This window comes from Athene noctua, chromosome 2, assembly GCF_965140245.1.
Source record: "Athene noctua chromosome 2, bAthNoc1.hap1.1, whole genome shotgun sequence".
Classification (NCBI taxonomy): Eukaryota; Metazoa; Chordata; class Aves; order Strigiformes; family Strigidae; genus Athene; species Athene noctua.
In genome coordinates this window covers 153593021-153608697 of record NC_134038.1, presented here as the reverse complement: position 1 = coordinate 153608697, position 15677 = coordinate 153593021, and the positions used below count along the sequence as shown (strand labels likewise).

Below are 15677 nucleotides of genomic sequence, written 5' to 3'. Positions count from 1 at the left end.
ACAGCTAGCTGTGTCATCCCTACAACATACACATGCTATGCACTGATCTGCTCTATGCTTATTCTAAGTACCTGTTTACTAAATATATCACTAGGGCAAAATATCCCATCTCCAGCCCTCCCCCTCTTCTCAAATGCCCCTAATACCTGAACCCACTGACAATTTTCAGTCCTATTCACAACCCTCTCTGCAGTCCCGTAGCCTTAGAGTCCTGAAAAGGACAGCTGGGAGCCTAAACCAAATGTGAAAATGGAGTTACTGGGGGGAAAACTCTTACCTACTATCCTGACTCTTTCTTCCTACACCCTTCCCACCACCTTCTCTGCTACATCCTCCCCATGGCAGTTGCTACCTCTCTCGGAGCCTGCCCTCCCCTACTGAGGACACAGGGGCCTCTTGGTGAATGCTCTGGGAACTTGGAGGAGCACTGCAAAAAGTTACCTCTGGTTGGGGCTACTTCTTTTTGGACAGCAGTTGCCAGTAATCTGGGAGATGGTAATAATACGCACTTTTCCCTGAGGAGGCAAGACTGCCTGAAGGTGGAGAGACACCACGGAGCAGTTAGGGAGATGGCCTAGAGGCACAGAAAGCTGCGGAAATCTCTGGGTCTGAAGCTACAATGCCCATCTGGGTTACTAAAGCAATCTATTGCTCAACTAGTTGCTGTATGAACTTACTCTAAAGACAAAAATCAGTGAATTAGACTTACTTATAAATTCTAGACGGAGCTAAAGGTCACAAGACACTAACTTAATGCCCACTGCTTAACAAAACCTTTGTCTTTGTATTTTCCACCTAAGAATAGCCACGTTACACGAGACTGAACACCATCCAAGCCCAGTCTCCTGTGATAGCAGAGGAAAGCATAACTGCAAAAAGCCATACCCCAACACTTCCTCCGAATATTCTTTGAGCCCTAAAGTACTTGTGGCTTAAGGACTCTTCAGCTGGAGGCAGGATCTTTGGGTTTAAATACTCACAGAGGAATATGGCTAAATAGTCTGCATATAGAAAAAGCTTACATGGATTCCAACGATCTTTTGGGAACTGCAAAGTTCAATTTATGTCCTGTGTAAAGAAGGGGCACTGTCTCTATTTAGAGACTTCTGAGATGTTCCTGTTGCCTGCCTGTTCTTATATTAGAGCAGGAAGAGCATCCCAGGCCTTTCCCAACTTTGTAGGCACTCATCAGTCTTTGCGCTTTCTCCTGTTGCTAGGGTCACCTCTTGTCCAGACTAGAAAATAAACTGTAAACTGACTGACCACTCATCTTGATGAAATTAATATTGTAGGGCTCCAGAGTATAGGTCTGAAAACATTTTAACTGCTTCAAAATGGAGAGATAACAACATAATACTAATGAAGGAAAAGGACACATTTCTGAAAAGCACAGTTCTCATTTCTTAGTTCATTTCCAGAAAATAACAGTAGCTATACTTTGATCTCAAACTGACATCTCATTTAGCCATTATTAGGGTACTTAGTACTTAAGTATCCCATTCTGGTCATTAGCCAGTACTTAGAAATCCAAACAAATGTAACAGTAATTGCTTTTGGTCCGGACATTAGGAAATAAGTGATATCTCAATCTAGGACTTTACTTACTTTAAAGAGGAGTCTCCAACACCAAGACATCCTCTCAGACTAAGTTGTCTCAGGAACCCACCACACCTTTTCGATATATTTTCCACAACACGACCCTTAAACCAAATAAAAGGAAGATTTTGTTGAGTTTTATTCTCACATATCATTCTGAGCAAATTAAAAATGCTGGGAGGGAAGACCAGTCCCAGCTACACCCCACCAGAACTACACCTCTTCTAATTTCTTTTGCTACTTTAAGAAAAAAGTTACCTGTTGAGAATCTTCACTCCCACTGAAGTGCTGTTCAATTCAATCTTTTAGTTGTCTCTTCCTTTTTATTCAAGTCTATCACACATGGCTCAATTTTTTGTCTCAGCACAACCTACCCCTTAAGAATGCTAAAGCAATCTTCAAGTTTTGTCAGATGTGTAGGGAACCTGAAAAACTGCCCCAGAGGCGGAATGGGAGGCATGCCCGTTTCTCAAGGATCACAGTTACTACTACAGCATGTAAGTTTAAATCACCCACAAAGAAATGCTTAGGCTAGCACGTCACTGAACTACAGCCTCTGCTAAGTCCTGCTTTGCAGTCCCTGCTTTAGGGATGGTTACCTCTGCAACTGAAAGGTGCTCAACACCTTGGTGGGACCAGTCACTTCAGTTGCCTCCAGAAGATTTGCTGGAGCCCACCTGCTAGTCTTCAGTGTCATACATACATATATATATATATATATATATATTTGGGTGTCTGAGCACAACACTTGGGAATGCCAAAGAACTTCTCGCACTGTGAAGCTTACAGACTTTATGCCTCGTTATTTGTCACAAGCTGAAGCACAGTTTACAAACAAAACTTCCTACTTGACCCCTCATTTGCTACAAAATGCTTTTAATTTACACAGTACAAATTGCATTCTGCTACACATTAGGAGTAAGCAGAATTGCACAGTACTTCTAATATTCAATCTGAAAGTAGCATTATGAAAAAATGTTATTTAAACTACAATAAAAATAGATTTTCTGGGTTGGGTTTTTTTTTGGTAGGGAAAACAAGATAAAATAGCAAAAAGAAGATGAACACTGCAAAAACTGACTAGCCATCCCACTGTGTCTAATTTTAGGGAGGGAAGGTAAAGAAATCAACATTGATCATTTAAGAAACAGGACTAACACCTAACAGCACCTTTTATTTTCTACTCTCTCTTTTTTTTTTTTTTTAAAGAAGGAAAAATTATAAAATAACAGGTCAGTGGGGTTTTTTTTTGTTTTCCTCTCTATGAAGGATGGTAACAATTCTACTGAAACAGTAAAATGTTGTTTACATTTTGTTGTTCACCTCTAAAACCAAAGTCCTGGATTGCACTATGTGAAATTATTTTCTTATCAGAGCTTGTTTCTTAGTCCATAAGTAACATTGTTTATCTTATCGCTCAGAAGAATTTACACCAAAACAAACAAACTGAAAATCATTATATAAACAAATTATGTATTTTTTAAAGCTTTCTGATTAGTCAGAATTATTTCTCAGCAGAGGCCAAATACCTTTACTGTAAGGATAAAGTTTTCAATGAATAACATATAGCACAAGTTCAATCTATATTGAAAAGCCAAACTCTAATTCACTATTCAAAGAAAATAGAAATAGTAAGTTTTCCCAAAGCCATTTATTTCTTTAAGCATGTAACAAACCCCACAAAGTGATTCAAATGTGTTTAGCTGTTTCAATAATTCAATGCCACTCAAAAAACCTAGTTCTTCAAATTAACGCTCCTTACATTTGGTTCCACACACCAAGAAATCCTAGGCACATTTAACTTCAAGATCTTCAAAGATCTTTGTGATAGAGAAGAAACATTTTCCGTTTATAGTCTTTTCTCCTCACTTTATTCTTTACCACGAGGTCTTAAATACAGAAAATTCTGCAAAACTTGATTTTTCATTAGCTGATACTCTCATACCAATTACTGCTTAATGCTATGTGAAACATCACCAAACAGTAAGTCCGACTGAGCAAAAAGATGCCAAATACAATTAGCAGCTTCTACCTGTCCTGAATCTATAGGCAAAAAAAATGTTACTAAAACAGCTGAAGAAAAAAACAAGAGTTCTTAGACACTGGATGTGAAAGTGTATCTTGTTCAAAACTATTTTATGTATTAATTGCTGGTTTAACATACTCTTATGAATACATCTAAGGCTTTATATTATAACCGTACTGAAATATAATATACCGAAGTAACTGAATTGCTCCAAGCCACAATAGCTTCTTATAGCAAAAGAGGATGATAATTTAATTCCTTCTCCTGAACCCCATGCTATAAACACAGCATCTCAAAGGGCAACACCACTAGGTACAACATAAAACATGGTGAAAACATAAAAATCTAATACTCTGTTTCAAAATAGCACAAAGGTTTCAGACACAAAAAAGGCCTACCAACTGAGGGACCACCAACCTGTGGAGTTTTCTTTATTAATTCCTAGCAAATGAGTAACACAACCTTTTTTAAAGGCAACTGAGAAGATGACATTAAAGCTCCAAGTCTTCTTAGAAACATTTCAACAGAGGCAGATGCCAAAATCTTTCTCCTACCTCTGTAAGATCCTCATGTTTAACATCGGTATAGTAGAGGAGTTGACAATAAAATCTTAAAAAAGTGGTGAAAAAATTTTACCCTATATATTACTGTAAAGCCTTAGAAACAGTTTGAACCACAGCTGGCAAAATATACCAAATGAAACCCATCTGGATTTTATTCATGCAACTAAGAAGCTAAAACATAAAACCCAGAAGCAAACTCATGATTTTATTCTAAATTTATTTTGTATTATCAAACAGCAAATAATAGAGCAGCTCAGATTCAATTAAGGAATTGTATTTCCGTGTGGATTTTTGCCTTCACTTTCAGACGTCATATTTCATTTTCTTATGCACATCTGTGATAGCATTAATACAGACGTGTTTTTCTTATGGAAGAGAAGACTGGCCTAATCCTTTCATTATATGATGAAAAGGACTTTAATCCACATGTACCAGCATTTCAGACAAGGTTCAAACCTTATAAAACAAATGTTCATAAAATGGTAATCAGATACACACCAAATCAAATCTAGGCAAGCCAGCAGTAAGGAAAGTTGTTCAGCATTTTATTGTTCAAGTCTCCAAGTCTTATAGCCAAGCGTTCAGAGAGCTTTCAGCACTAGATGGCACCCTCACAGAGAGGCTCGGGACCAGCCACAAAATTATCCTCTGGATCCTGAAAGTGATTCCGAGGATCTTGCTCTCTCCAGAGGCACCATTTATACCTTCCCTTTCTGGAAATGAGCAGCTTTGAATTTCTAGAGCCCTGTAGGTGTATGATATATGCAAATTATCTGATACATAGCTGGCAACCGAAATTGAAATACTCATCCAGTGTAAAAAGAAGGCAAAACCAGAGTTGTTCTCCATTTGCTCCGTCACAGTATTATCATCTTCAACTTCAGCCTTTAAAATGCATGAACACAAGCACAGTCTATGGGATCCTCAAAATGGACTACACTCTCAAACATCACCATAGGGATGAAAAAACCCCAAAAGACACTAACCTCTATATCCGTTTGAAAGTTAAAGAGGTCTATCTTTTGCCAATTGCTTCCATCCAGAGCTAAAACATTCCATGCCTACAGAAAACAAATACAGTTTATTTATTACCTCCACTGCCTGTACCCTTCATTTTAATTTCAGCAACTCAAATATAACAAAATCCACAATTTCAGGCAGCATTTAAATATATATATATATATATATATATATATATATAATGGTAGGTATTAGTAGTCCTAAAATATCAACTAGTTAAAACTGGAATTTGTGGAAATGAATCTCAGATCCCCTAAATGGATTACACTTACACCCATAAAATGCAGAAGAGCAAGAAATTGAATGTGAAGTACATACAGGGACACAGCCATATTTAGCCCTGCATTTTTAAAAAAGCTTTTGTAAATTTGTCTATTAAGTTACTTTTACCAGATCTATGTAGAGAAAAGTAGCTGCAGATGAGATTCCTTCCAATAAAACCACAGTTCCTCAACCTCACTAGTTACTATTCCGAGAGGAACAGAAATCTTTCAGAAAACTGCTGACTTTCCACTGTTAGAATCAGGCCTTTCCTTTACACGTGCTAAGTTACATGTACGTGTTTGAGAATTTGTCCTTCACTGTCGAAGCAATAGTTGTTCAAAGTAAAACAAAATAAAAGAGCCAGAGAAACACAAATATACACAGAAAAATGGAAAAAAGAATACCACATCCAACTGACAGGTAGTTCTGAGACAAAAATACAACTTAGTGACTTTGGTTTTCTTCCACTGTTTTCTAGGCTTCAGCTGAAGGTTCTACCAAAACCTGATGTTAGTTGACTCACAAAACTTACTGAAGCTGCAGGCCACAGTGATGTGGGCATAGGAATGAAATAATTACACACTTAAATATACATTAAAACCAACAAACTGCAATTAAAAAAAAAAAAAACAACAACAAAACCCAATCTTCATTAATGGAAGGAAGAATGAAATAAGAAAGTTCATTCATGCTGTGTAAGAAGATACTTTATTGTGCACACCTGATGTAGGAACAGAATATTATTCATTTAAATTCAAGAAAAAAATCAAGACGAGCTAAATGTTAAAGCTTACTTAGCATGCTTTCTCTATTATCTTCTATGTGTCTTTTTCCTCTACTAGTAGTCCATCTACTTAACACCTTTTGTACTTGGCAAGTGATTGATGTACTACTTAGACACATGGTGCACATTAACCGAGCTACATGGAATTTTAAGCAGAAAATGTGTCTGAAATAGTGTTATACAGCACATGCTTTATAAAAAGCAAATGCCATCATGCCAAACTGGGCTTAATCCTTTCTCCAGATACAGAGCATACACGACTGGATATCTTTTCCATAGCTTTTAAACAGAAGTCCAGTACATAGCAACTAAGTCCGCACCTGATTGCAAAACTGGACCCACTGCTTATTTGTTTTAATAAACAGAGACTGAGAGAACTATTGGATTTTTTTTTCAACACAAAGCAGATTGTACAAAAGCCCATGATTTGCATGTAATTAAGAGAATACCATCCCAAAGAACAAAAAAAATCCCAGCAGAAATACATACCTTGGAAACTTGTGCACATCGACACAAAGTAACTATGTCCAAGAAAGAAAATACTCTGGGAAGAAAGGAAAAGAATGACAATTAAAATGTTTTATTATAAATTCAGACTAATACAGGGATTCACAGTATGTAGTACTATGTAAAGACACCAGTTATACAAGAGGCAAGTTAAATGCAGTATGAGTGTTTTACCAAATTATTTCGCTTACTGAGACTCACGGAATAGTATCATAGCTATGATTTAATACAGTCAACACCAACATATTAGAACTAGCAGGTGCTTCTCCTATTTTCTGTTTCCTCCTATTTTCTGTTTCCCCCTCCTTACTACCCAAATGTGTATGAATGATAACAAACTTTTTTCTTCTTTTTAATTCAGAGAAACTAGCTTATATACCTTTAATTGTGCTACAATCAAATAAATAACTTACACAAATACAGGTGAAGATTTTAGAGGCTGGAAAAGAGTAAGAAATGAAAATATATAGATAATATATAGATAAAATATAGATAAAAAGTACATAGATAAATTCGAGTTCAAGAATCTAAGTACTAACACAAAGAACAAAGACTCAAATTTCTAAAGGAGTTTCACAGTGACTACGAAGTTTAACACAGTCACTATCTGTTTTTAATTTTGTTTTAATTTACTCTACAAGGAAAAAACTACCATCAAAAATTTAGCATTACTATTCTGATCATGGAACCAATTCCTCAAGGCTGCCAACTCTTTAACAGTTTTGTGAAAGAAATTTTTCACTGTCAAAAAGAATTTCGCTAAATACTGTTTCCAAACAACAATGAAATTGGTTCAAAGGATGTTCTCAGAAAAAAAAAATAAAAATCAATAATTAGCTTAAGCAGAAAACATAGATCCTATTCCAGAATAATTTTCTATTACAGAGAATGAAAGATATGAAAGATGTTACTGTAACTCATTTATAAACTGTTACCTGCTCGCCAATGGACTTTTTCAGTCATCAGAAAAATGAACAGTAGTAATAATTTCATCAAATAGTGAGATGTTAACACTGAAGAGCAAACAACTGGTAAGATATGCTTAATTTAATCATGTAAAATTCTGGTTACTGTTTTCCAAGTGGAAATCTAAAGCAAGAGCTCAAAATGAATGCCTACATCTTAGGCGCTGTGATTTTTAGCTGTGTAAGAGTCAAAAAATGTAAGTCAATAAAAGTACTTCTTAAATGTCCAGAAGGCTGTTATGTTTATTATGATCACTTCAGATATCAGTTTTCCAGTATTTCATTAACCCATGAAAATACTTTCTCTTTTTTGCTGTACAGTAATACATTTTCTCAAAAAAACTATTAGCCATGCAAACAGAAGGACAGACATTCTCAGAAACTATGAAACAACTTATAAAACCCTGGTGATAGCATTTATTTTGATAGCATCTATTTTGCCATTTGAACATCCATTCTGAGGCCTGCCCACTTTAAGAGACTTAGCAGCATTTTATGCACAAAGCACACAATGTGCTCAGCAAGATTACGGGACCATTCGGATGAGCGCTGCATTCTCTCTCAAGAGCAGCGTTTATACCAATGACCCACCATGAACCCTTCTCCTGAAGTCACCTTTCCCACCCGCTATGAGGCAAAGGGCAGAAGATGAGGGTGTGGAGATTATGCTCGATTGCTGCAAAAGCTTCTTGGCTTGCAGAAGCTTCCTCATAGCACCAGTGTAGGAGTGGAATCAGAGGGTTATCTCAGATTCATAGAAGGTGAAGCACAAAAGACAGATTTCTAAATTATTTGTAATGAAGAAAGGAAGGGCTGTGACAAAACCATTTCATGATACAATACTCTTGCCTAAATGAAGAACGTGACATGCTTCAGAAGTGATGTATCAAAGTTCTACTGAAATAAGAAACAACAGAAGAAATTATAAGATGTTGAAGAAAGTGTATTTTATACACCCCCACTATTCCGAGATGTCTGGCAGTCTGTCTTCATGTTTGATTGTTTATTGCTGTTAAGAGATTTATGTTGATGCATGATTTCTTCTAAAAAAGTAAATTAAAATCAAATGCAGAACAGATGTATGCATTTTTACTCCATTCTGTACTAAGTGACTTTTTAAAAAAAAATCAAAACTGAAGGTGGTCATTTTATGTTAAAAGGAGAAGTATTTTACTAAGTGTAAACATTCATGATGCTTTTAGGTCTTAATCTTTGATCTAAAAAAGAAACTTTCTTGCAAGGCAGCTCAAGTTGTCCCTACCAAAATAGATAACGACATTAGGATGCTCTATAACCCAGCAAAATGAGAATGATTATTATGCAAATAAATACTATGATAGGTAAGAGATGCCAGTAAATTCTCTTACAATTCTGAAGAGTCATTTTGCCAACTTGCTTGAAAACATTTTTTCTATGCTTTTCTATTTATTTACCCTCTATAGTACAGTCTTCTGTGCACACCACTAACACACACTTGCTTCTCTCCTTGCAGTCCCACAGAGCTACTAGCAAATACTTCCCAGTCAGGGAAACTAGCCAACAAGACACAAGACTCTAAAGTAATTTAAAGTATTTAAAAGACTTTAAAGTCTTCAAGAGACAGGCACTTGTAATTTTAAGAAGTGGAAAAAGCTACCACGAACATCAGCTGATGGTTGTATAGCACTTCTATCCTCTATGACCATAGCTACATAGATGGAAGCTAATGTAGCCAGCAGCAGGATTAATTTCCACTTAAGTCTTTGGCAGGGATTACTACAGGGAAACTGGAAATTAAGTTAGTAGAACCACAGTAAAGTTTAGGATCATCTATTCTGATTTCTGGTACCCCAAGCTATTAAATTCTCCATAGTAATCCTGTATCAAGCTTAAGAAGGAGAATCCACTTACCAACAATCAGAGCTCTTTGAGACTTTTCATCCCATGGCACATACCACTCTGGACAGAGGCCTCATGAGTTTGGCCTTGGAGATCTTTCAAAGTTAACAGTACCCGCAGCAATACATGAGCTTCATACCAGAGGCACAAAGGGTTGTACAAGCTCACAGTTCCTCAACTCCTCTATAGTAAACTTGCATTTGGCTAAAGCCTGACTTCCAGAAAAGCATCTATTCTTGATTTGAAAACCTTCAGGAGATGGAAAATCATCACCTTCTCTGCTAGTTTGTTCCACTGGTTAATCACTCTGTTAAAATGTCAGACATTCACCTTGGAAATAAGGCGAACTTCCAGCTTTATGCTTTTTCCTACTTTTCTTCACCAAATTAAAGAGTGCTTTAGCAGTTAGTACTTTCTCCTCATCAAGTTTTAAAGCCACTTATCATGTCATCTTTAATTCCTCTTTTTAACAACTTTAGTTCTTTCAATCTCATTTCCCCTGCACATTCTTCATTTTTCCAGTATGTTTCTTCATGACATCAGAAACATGTGCAGCGTTAAAAAATTTGTTTGTATCAACAAAGCTCTACACAGACATAAAGTACGATTCCACTACCCGCATTTTCAGAACCATTTCAGGCCACCGTTAACAGCCTTTTTGACACAGCACCAGACAAAAATCTTACACTATCTTACCCATTTCACACTCACATCCTCTTCTGAGAGTACACGCTCCAGAACACAGCTCTTTCTGTAGCATTACCTAGTCCTGTATATCTATCTAGATAAAATTAATCTGTAAAATTAATCTTGACTGAAAACATCCCAGTTTATCATGTTATTTGGACTTCCTTATGAGTGCTTTTTCTTCCCAGTAGTTTTCAGCTACAGGTCTTTTGCTGTCATCTTTAACTTCTATCTCCAGTGACTTCCAAAGCATTAAATTAAAAGCCTACTGGCCTACCTGTCGATTGTTGCAACAGCTGTTAACCAATCCTGAATCCCTTTAACATGCATTCATATACTGCACACACACAGGGTGCTACTTTAACATTTGACATTTTCATTTTAAAATTCAAATGCTTCAGTTAAACATACAATTTTGGTTGGTAAAGCCATTTGATTGTTTAATCCTCAAGGAATGATACTGTCCAATCACTTATTTTCCAGAAAACCACAACAACTTTCAGTTATATTCCTCCCTCTCGATTTTCTATCAAACAAATCTATGGTGAGTTTTTCCACTGCATACTGAATATGAGGCTGATATTTCTGGTCATCTCTCCCTTGCCTTGTTAAGTGTTGCAGTCGGGTTTTGTATTCTTCTAGTCTTCTGGAATTTTCTTGATACCCAAGACTCACCAAAACTTAGCATAAGAGGGCCACAGACCTCCTAAAGCACCATTTTAAGGCATTTTCACTGTAATTTATATGGTCGTGCCAACTACAAAAAGTGATGATCTACAGTCTCCATCATCTTCCCATGTATTTCCACACACGCTTCATTATTTCTGCGTGCTATGAACATACTGTCCTGTGTCTTTCCAAACGCTGAGATGGCGAACTCTTAATATTTTGTGTCCCTCCCCATGGAGCCACGGAAAGAAACAGCTATCTCTCAAGTCCCCAGCATTGTACCGTATATCACCTACGCAGTGATGCAAGAGTCAAACTGCTTCTCTCTCACCTTTGTAAAGTCCTTCCAAATTTGATCCCATAAGGAACAAGCTTTTGCGTAATGGCCTGGCAACTACTCATTTTAAGTATTTTGATAAAATACTTGTGAGAGACGAGAAACCAGGCCTGTGAGAAACTAAGACAAACAGCCTGGAAAAGCAAAAGTTGAGACTGATTGAAGAAATGCCTCAAACACTCGCAAGACAAAACTCTGAGTCACAGGGTGCATTCTGTGGAGGCCAAAGCTGATAACACTGCCTGATGTAGCTGGGGGACAGAGCCCTGTGGAGACAGGACGGCTCTCCTCTGGGGCACCTGGGCAAATTTCAAGGGCCATGTGTCCGGTGAATGAACTTTGCTTCACTATCCATGAAATGCATATTAAAGTTAACGCCCCTCAATATGCTAACGAGGGCTAACATGATCATGCTAATTACATCATCCCATGAAACACCTTACCCCTCCCCGTACATGGGATACGTAGGTCTGTGGGTCGACCTAGGGGACGGACCCAAGGAAAGTGGGTATAAATCAAAGGGGAGAAGAAAGGACTCGCTCTCTCTCTGACCCCCTCTCCCTGGCACACGCCCCCCCCCCCCCCCCCGGCCGTCTGGAGAGAGCAGTGAAGCGAAGATGGATGCCAGCAAAAAAGACAGCTGTCTCCTGGAACCCTTGCCGGCGGGATCAGCGCAGGAACCCAGACCGGTGATCTGTATTCCCCCCATTCCCTCTATCTCCCTCTTTTCCTTTTTCTATTAAGAAATGCAAAGCATATTATATTGCTTGCCACAACTTGCTCTGTACTTAGCCAATTATCATGTGTTCAATTAGTACACCGTAGGTAGTTAATAAATGCTTGAACTTGGAGACTTGTTGTCCGTTCCAATTGGGGATTTACGAATCTGAGTCACTTGTCCCCCTCATCTGAGCGGGACGTGACAATACTATATGGATAGATATAAGTGGATAACAAAATACATAAAGGACCACACACATATACTGTGACTTCTGGAATTTTTGGCCCAAACCCCAAAATTTGGTATGACATAAATGCCTGATAATTTCTAAAATGTTTCGTAAGTTAAGAGTTTTTTTTAAGAATTTCATTCACAAGTCAGTAATATTTCAGAACTTTGATTTTTGACGTCTTATATTTATAGTGATTTTGCACACAAAGAATGGCGACAAACTGTATCAGAATGAAAAACAAAATAATAAGGATGTGAAATGCCTGACTGAAGACATCCCATCATCCCATCTGCTCAGAAGATCCTTTCAACTTTACCACACCCTCCAGTTGTTACAAAAAAAGCACACGACAAATTTGTCATGTCTTCCCCATTCTAGACTATGAACTTCTTAAGGAAGGGACTAAATTATTGATTTGTACAATTCCTTGCATAGAAAACCCACTCTCATGAAAGTCCTTTACATTCTATTAGAATGGAAATGCAATACGGAAGAGCAAAGCCTACACACATGAAAAAGTATCACAGAGAGACAAAGTACAGCATTCACAGATTTTATTTTCTTCTTTTAGTAGGTTTTTCTCAGAATTTTCTGGAAGAATGCCCAAGCATACTCTGTTAACAAGTGACAGGGGAAAAGAGCATTAGCCACTCTCAGAACACGTAACATTTGAATGCATGCAGTTGCAAAGTCTCAGAACCACCGTAGAAGCTGTCTTGTATTTATTCTAAAACATCCTGTTCAGTAAATACAAAACTTTATTACAATTCTTTATATGTGGAAGGTTTCTCTTCTCCCTTCATCCCTCATTTTACTAAACACCCTACTGAGGTATGAGGCATCTCACTGATAACTGTAGTCCAGCAGTATGTACAAACACTACAGTAAAATATGTAGGCTAGAAAACACACAGATAAGCTGAATAATTCACAGCTGTAATCTGCAAAAGTAGAATTTTGCATGCATAGATTTAGATCTGTATGATTCAATTAACAATACGAGTGTTGGTGTACTTCCAAACTTCACCAACTTTGCAGGTAGGAACCTGCTCCATTGGTAAATTCCAGTAATACCTTATTCAATAAAAACACATAATAATACTTGTCTTGGAAATGTAAATACTGAGGCATATTAAAAGCCTAAGGAGTATGACTATTTTCTATTAAGAAAAAAAGTATCTTTTAGCCCATTTCTGTCAGGTTTGTTTTCAGTAGCATGTCACAAACACCACTTTCTACATGAAGCACACATTCATTGACTCATTAAATGCTTGATCTTCCAGGTCAATTATTAAAATAAATCCCTTTTTACTAGGGAAGTGCTACTTCATGAAGTAAAGCACTTAAACTAGAAACTGTGCGAGACACTCCGAAATTTTCCAGTAACTTTTGCCCCTGCAATTTCTACTTGTAAACTACTCAGTCTAAGATGCCTTTCTCAGCAGAACGACATAGCAAGTCTTTCAATAAGAAACATGGCACCAAAAAGCATTTCTTTACAAGCCAAACCTCCTTTTCTTTTGCCAAGATGCTTATTGCTACACAATCCTTACATAAATATTAGCAATTGCAAAAGCACAAGCTGTCTACAGGATGCCTAACATCTATTTGATTTGAAAAAGAAGTCAGCTTTTTCTACAATCAGCTCTGCTGAATTCATTTTATAGTTACAGGGCAGCATCTAACTTTTTATGGCCTATACACTACTTTAATATTACTCCTTAAAAAATAATATTGCTGATTTGTAAAGTATGAACATAGGTAACAACAGCAAAATTTTCAGTACCTAATTCTTTTAGTATTTGAAACAAAATGCCCAACAATAAATTCAAGAAGGGCCAGGTCTGTTTAATTTACCATCAAACATAAAGAATGTATGTAACTACATTACAAGGTAATTTGTTTTGCAGGGTCATTTACGTAGCTGATAGATGTAGCTACATTATACAAACCATAGAGTAACTTTAGTCTGAAAGTGAAATCCAGAAGACAGCACATGAATATATCCCTGTTGCACCTCTGATTTATATTTACTCAGATATTATGGATGTGTAATGGAGCTTAAAAGGTCATGTTTTTGTAACCTTTAAGAAGTCAAGTTAAAGACCCAAACACAAAACTTACATACAGTAAGCGTCCAAGAAAAGTTCAACCCATGAAACAGGTTTTATCTAATGTTTCACAAAAGTTCATATATATGCTAGAATCAGTTTCGGCGTCCTTGCTTAGCTCTGTTTCACTCAAAATGGCTGGTGACCTAACAATTTTGAGCAATCGCCTCATTGCACTGGTTATGCCGATTCATACAATAGCAAGACACAAGAATTTTAAGCAGAAAAACTGTAACAACTCTTACAAGAAAAGAATCTTAATATTTAACATCATTAAATCTTTAATAATACCAGTTTGGAATCTCACTGTGATGCTTTCAAAAGGGAAGCTGAAGTAGAAAGTTTCAGAATCCTTTCTTTACTATGAGTTTGCTGTCTTTTTTAAACAAAAATCATCTTTTTCCTTTCCCAAGACAATATTCATTAAAGACCAAATCCTATCTTTCAAACAAAAAGATGAGGCATGCCATGTGCTTTACCTAGAAATGAAGTGGTGGTATGCTAAGAGGACTGTCAACACCCCCAAACTCATCTGTCACGCCCATCAATGTTTCCACAACATCCTTCATGACTTCCTAAATTGGAGTATTTACAGAGGGGGATAATCTAGATTTCTAACTTTAAAAGCCCTATGGATTGTCCAGTTTAATCACTTCTTATAAGTGCTGCATGTGCTACAACGTTCCATAATTTCTTGAAGCCTACATGTTGCAGCTCATGACTCCCTAGCTGAATTAGCAGGATTTTTATTGAAGTTTTAGCTAGAGATGCTCTTATCTAGAGCAGAGGCCGAGGCAGGGGAAGGTGGGGCATCAGCCAACATACAGAATGCTGTAAAGAAAAATGCAGCTCAGCAGAAGATTTCTAATTTACAGAAGAGCACCTGATAAATGAGAAATTAATTACTACTTATGGGCAGACAGGAATCCATGAAAGGAGACAGAGCCTGGGGAAGATACCTCATGCACCCATACAGGCTGGGGGCTGAATGACTCAAAGGCAGCTTTGCAGAAAAGGACTTGGGGGTTCTGGCGAGCACCACACTGAACATGCCTCCAAAGAGAAGACTGGGGGGGGAACTTATCAGTGTGTAGAAATATCCAATGGGAGGGACTAAAGAGGATAGGCTCTTCTCAGTAGTGTCCAGTGACAGAAAAGAAGCAATGAACATAAACTGAAATACAGAAATTCCACTTAGAACTTTTTTTTTTTTTTTTCCTGAGAGTGTTGTCAAACATCAGACCAGGCTGACTTAGAGAGTTCATCAAGTCTCTATGCTTTGAGATATTCAAAACTCCACTGGACAATGCCAAGAACA

At 37.3% G+C, this 15677-nt stretch overlaps 1 protein-coding gene across 2 annotated transcripts in view; it reads right to left on the bottom strand.

The window, feature by feature from the left end:
* Positions 1-15677, bottom strand: part of FBXL2 (F-box and leucine rich repeat protein 2) — a 58658-nt gene that overhangs the window by 19221 nt on the left and 23760 nt on the right. The window contains exons 3-5 of one of the 2 annotated variants that reach the window (XM_074900714.1): positions 6743-6797; positions 5172-5246; positions 1606-1700 (exon numbers count right to left, since the gene is read on the bottom strand). In XM_074900714.1, coding sequence (XP_074756815.1) covers positions 1606-1700; positions 5172-5246; positions 6743-6797 — 225 coding nt within the window. Of the gene's footprint in view, positions 1-1605; positions 1701-5171; positions 5247-6742; positions 6798-15677 lie in introns of those variants that run through there. The other variant, XM_074900715.1, reaches the window with a different exon arrangement.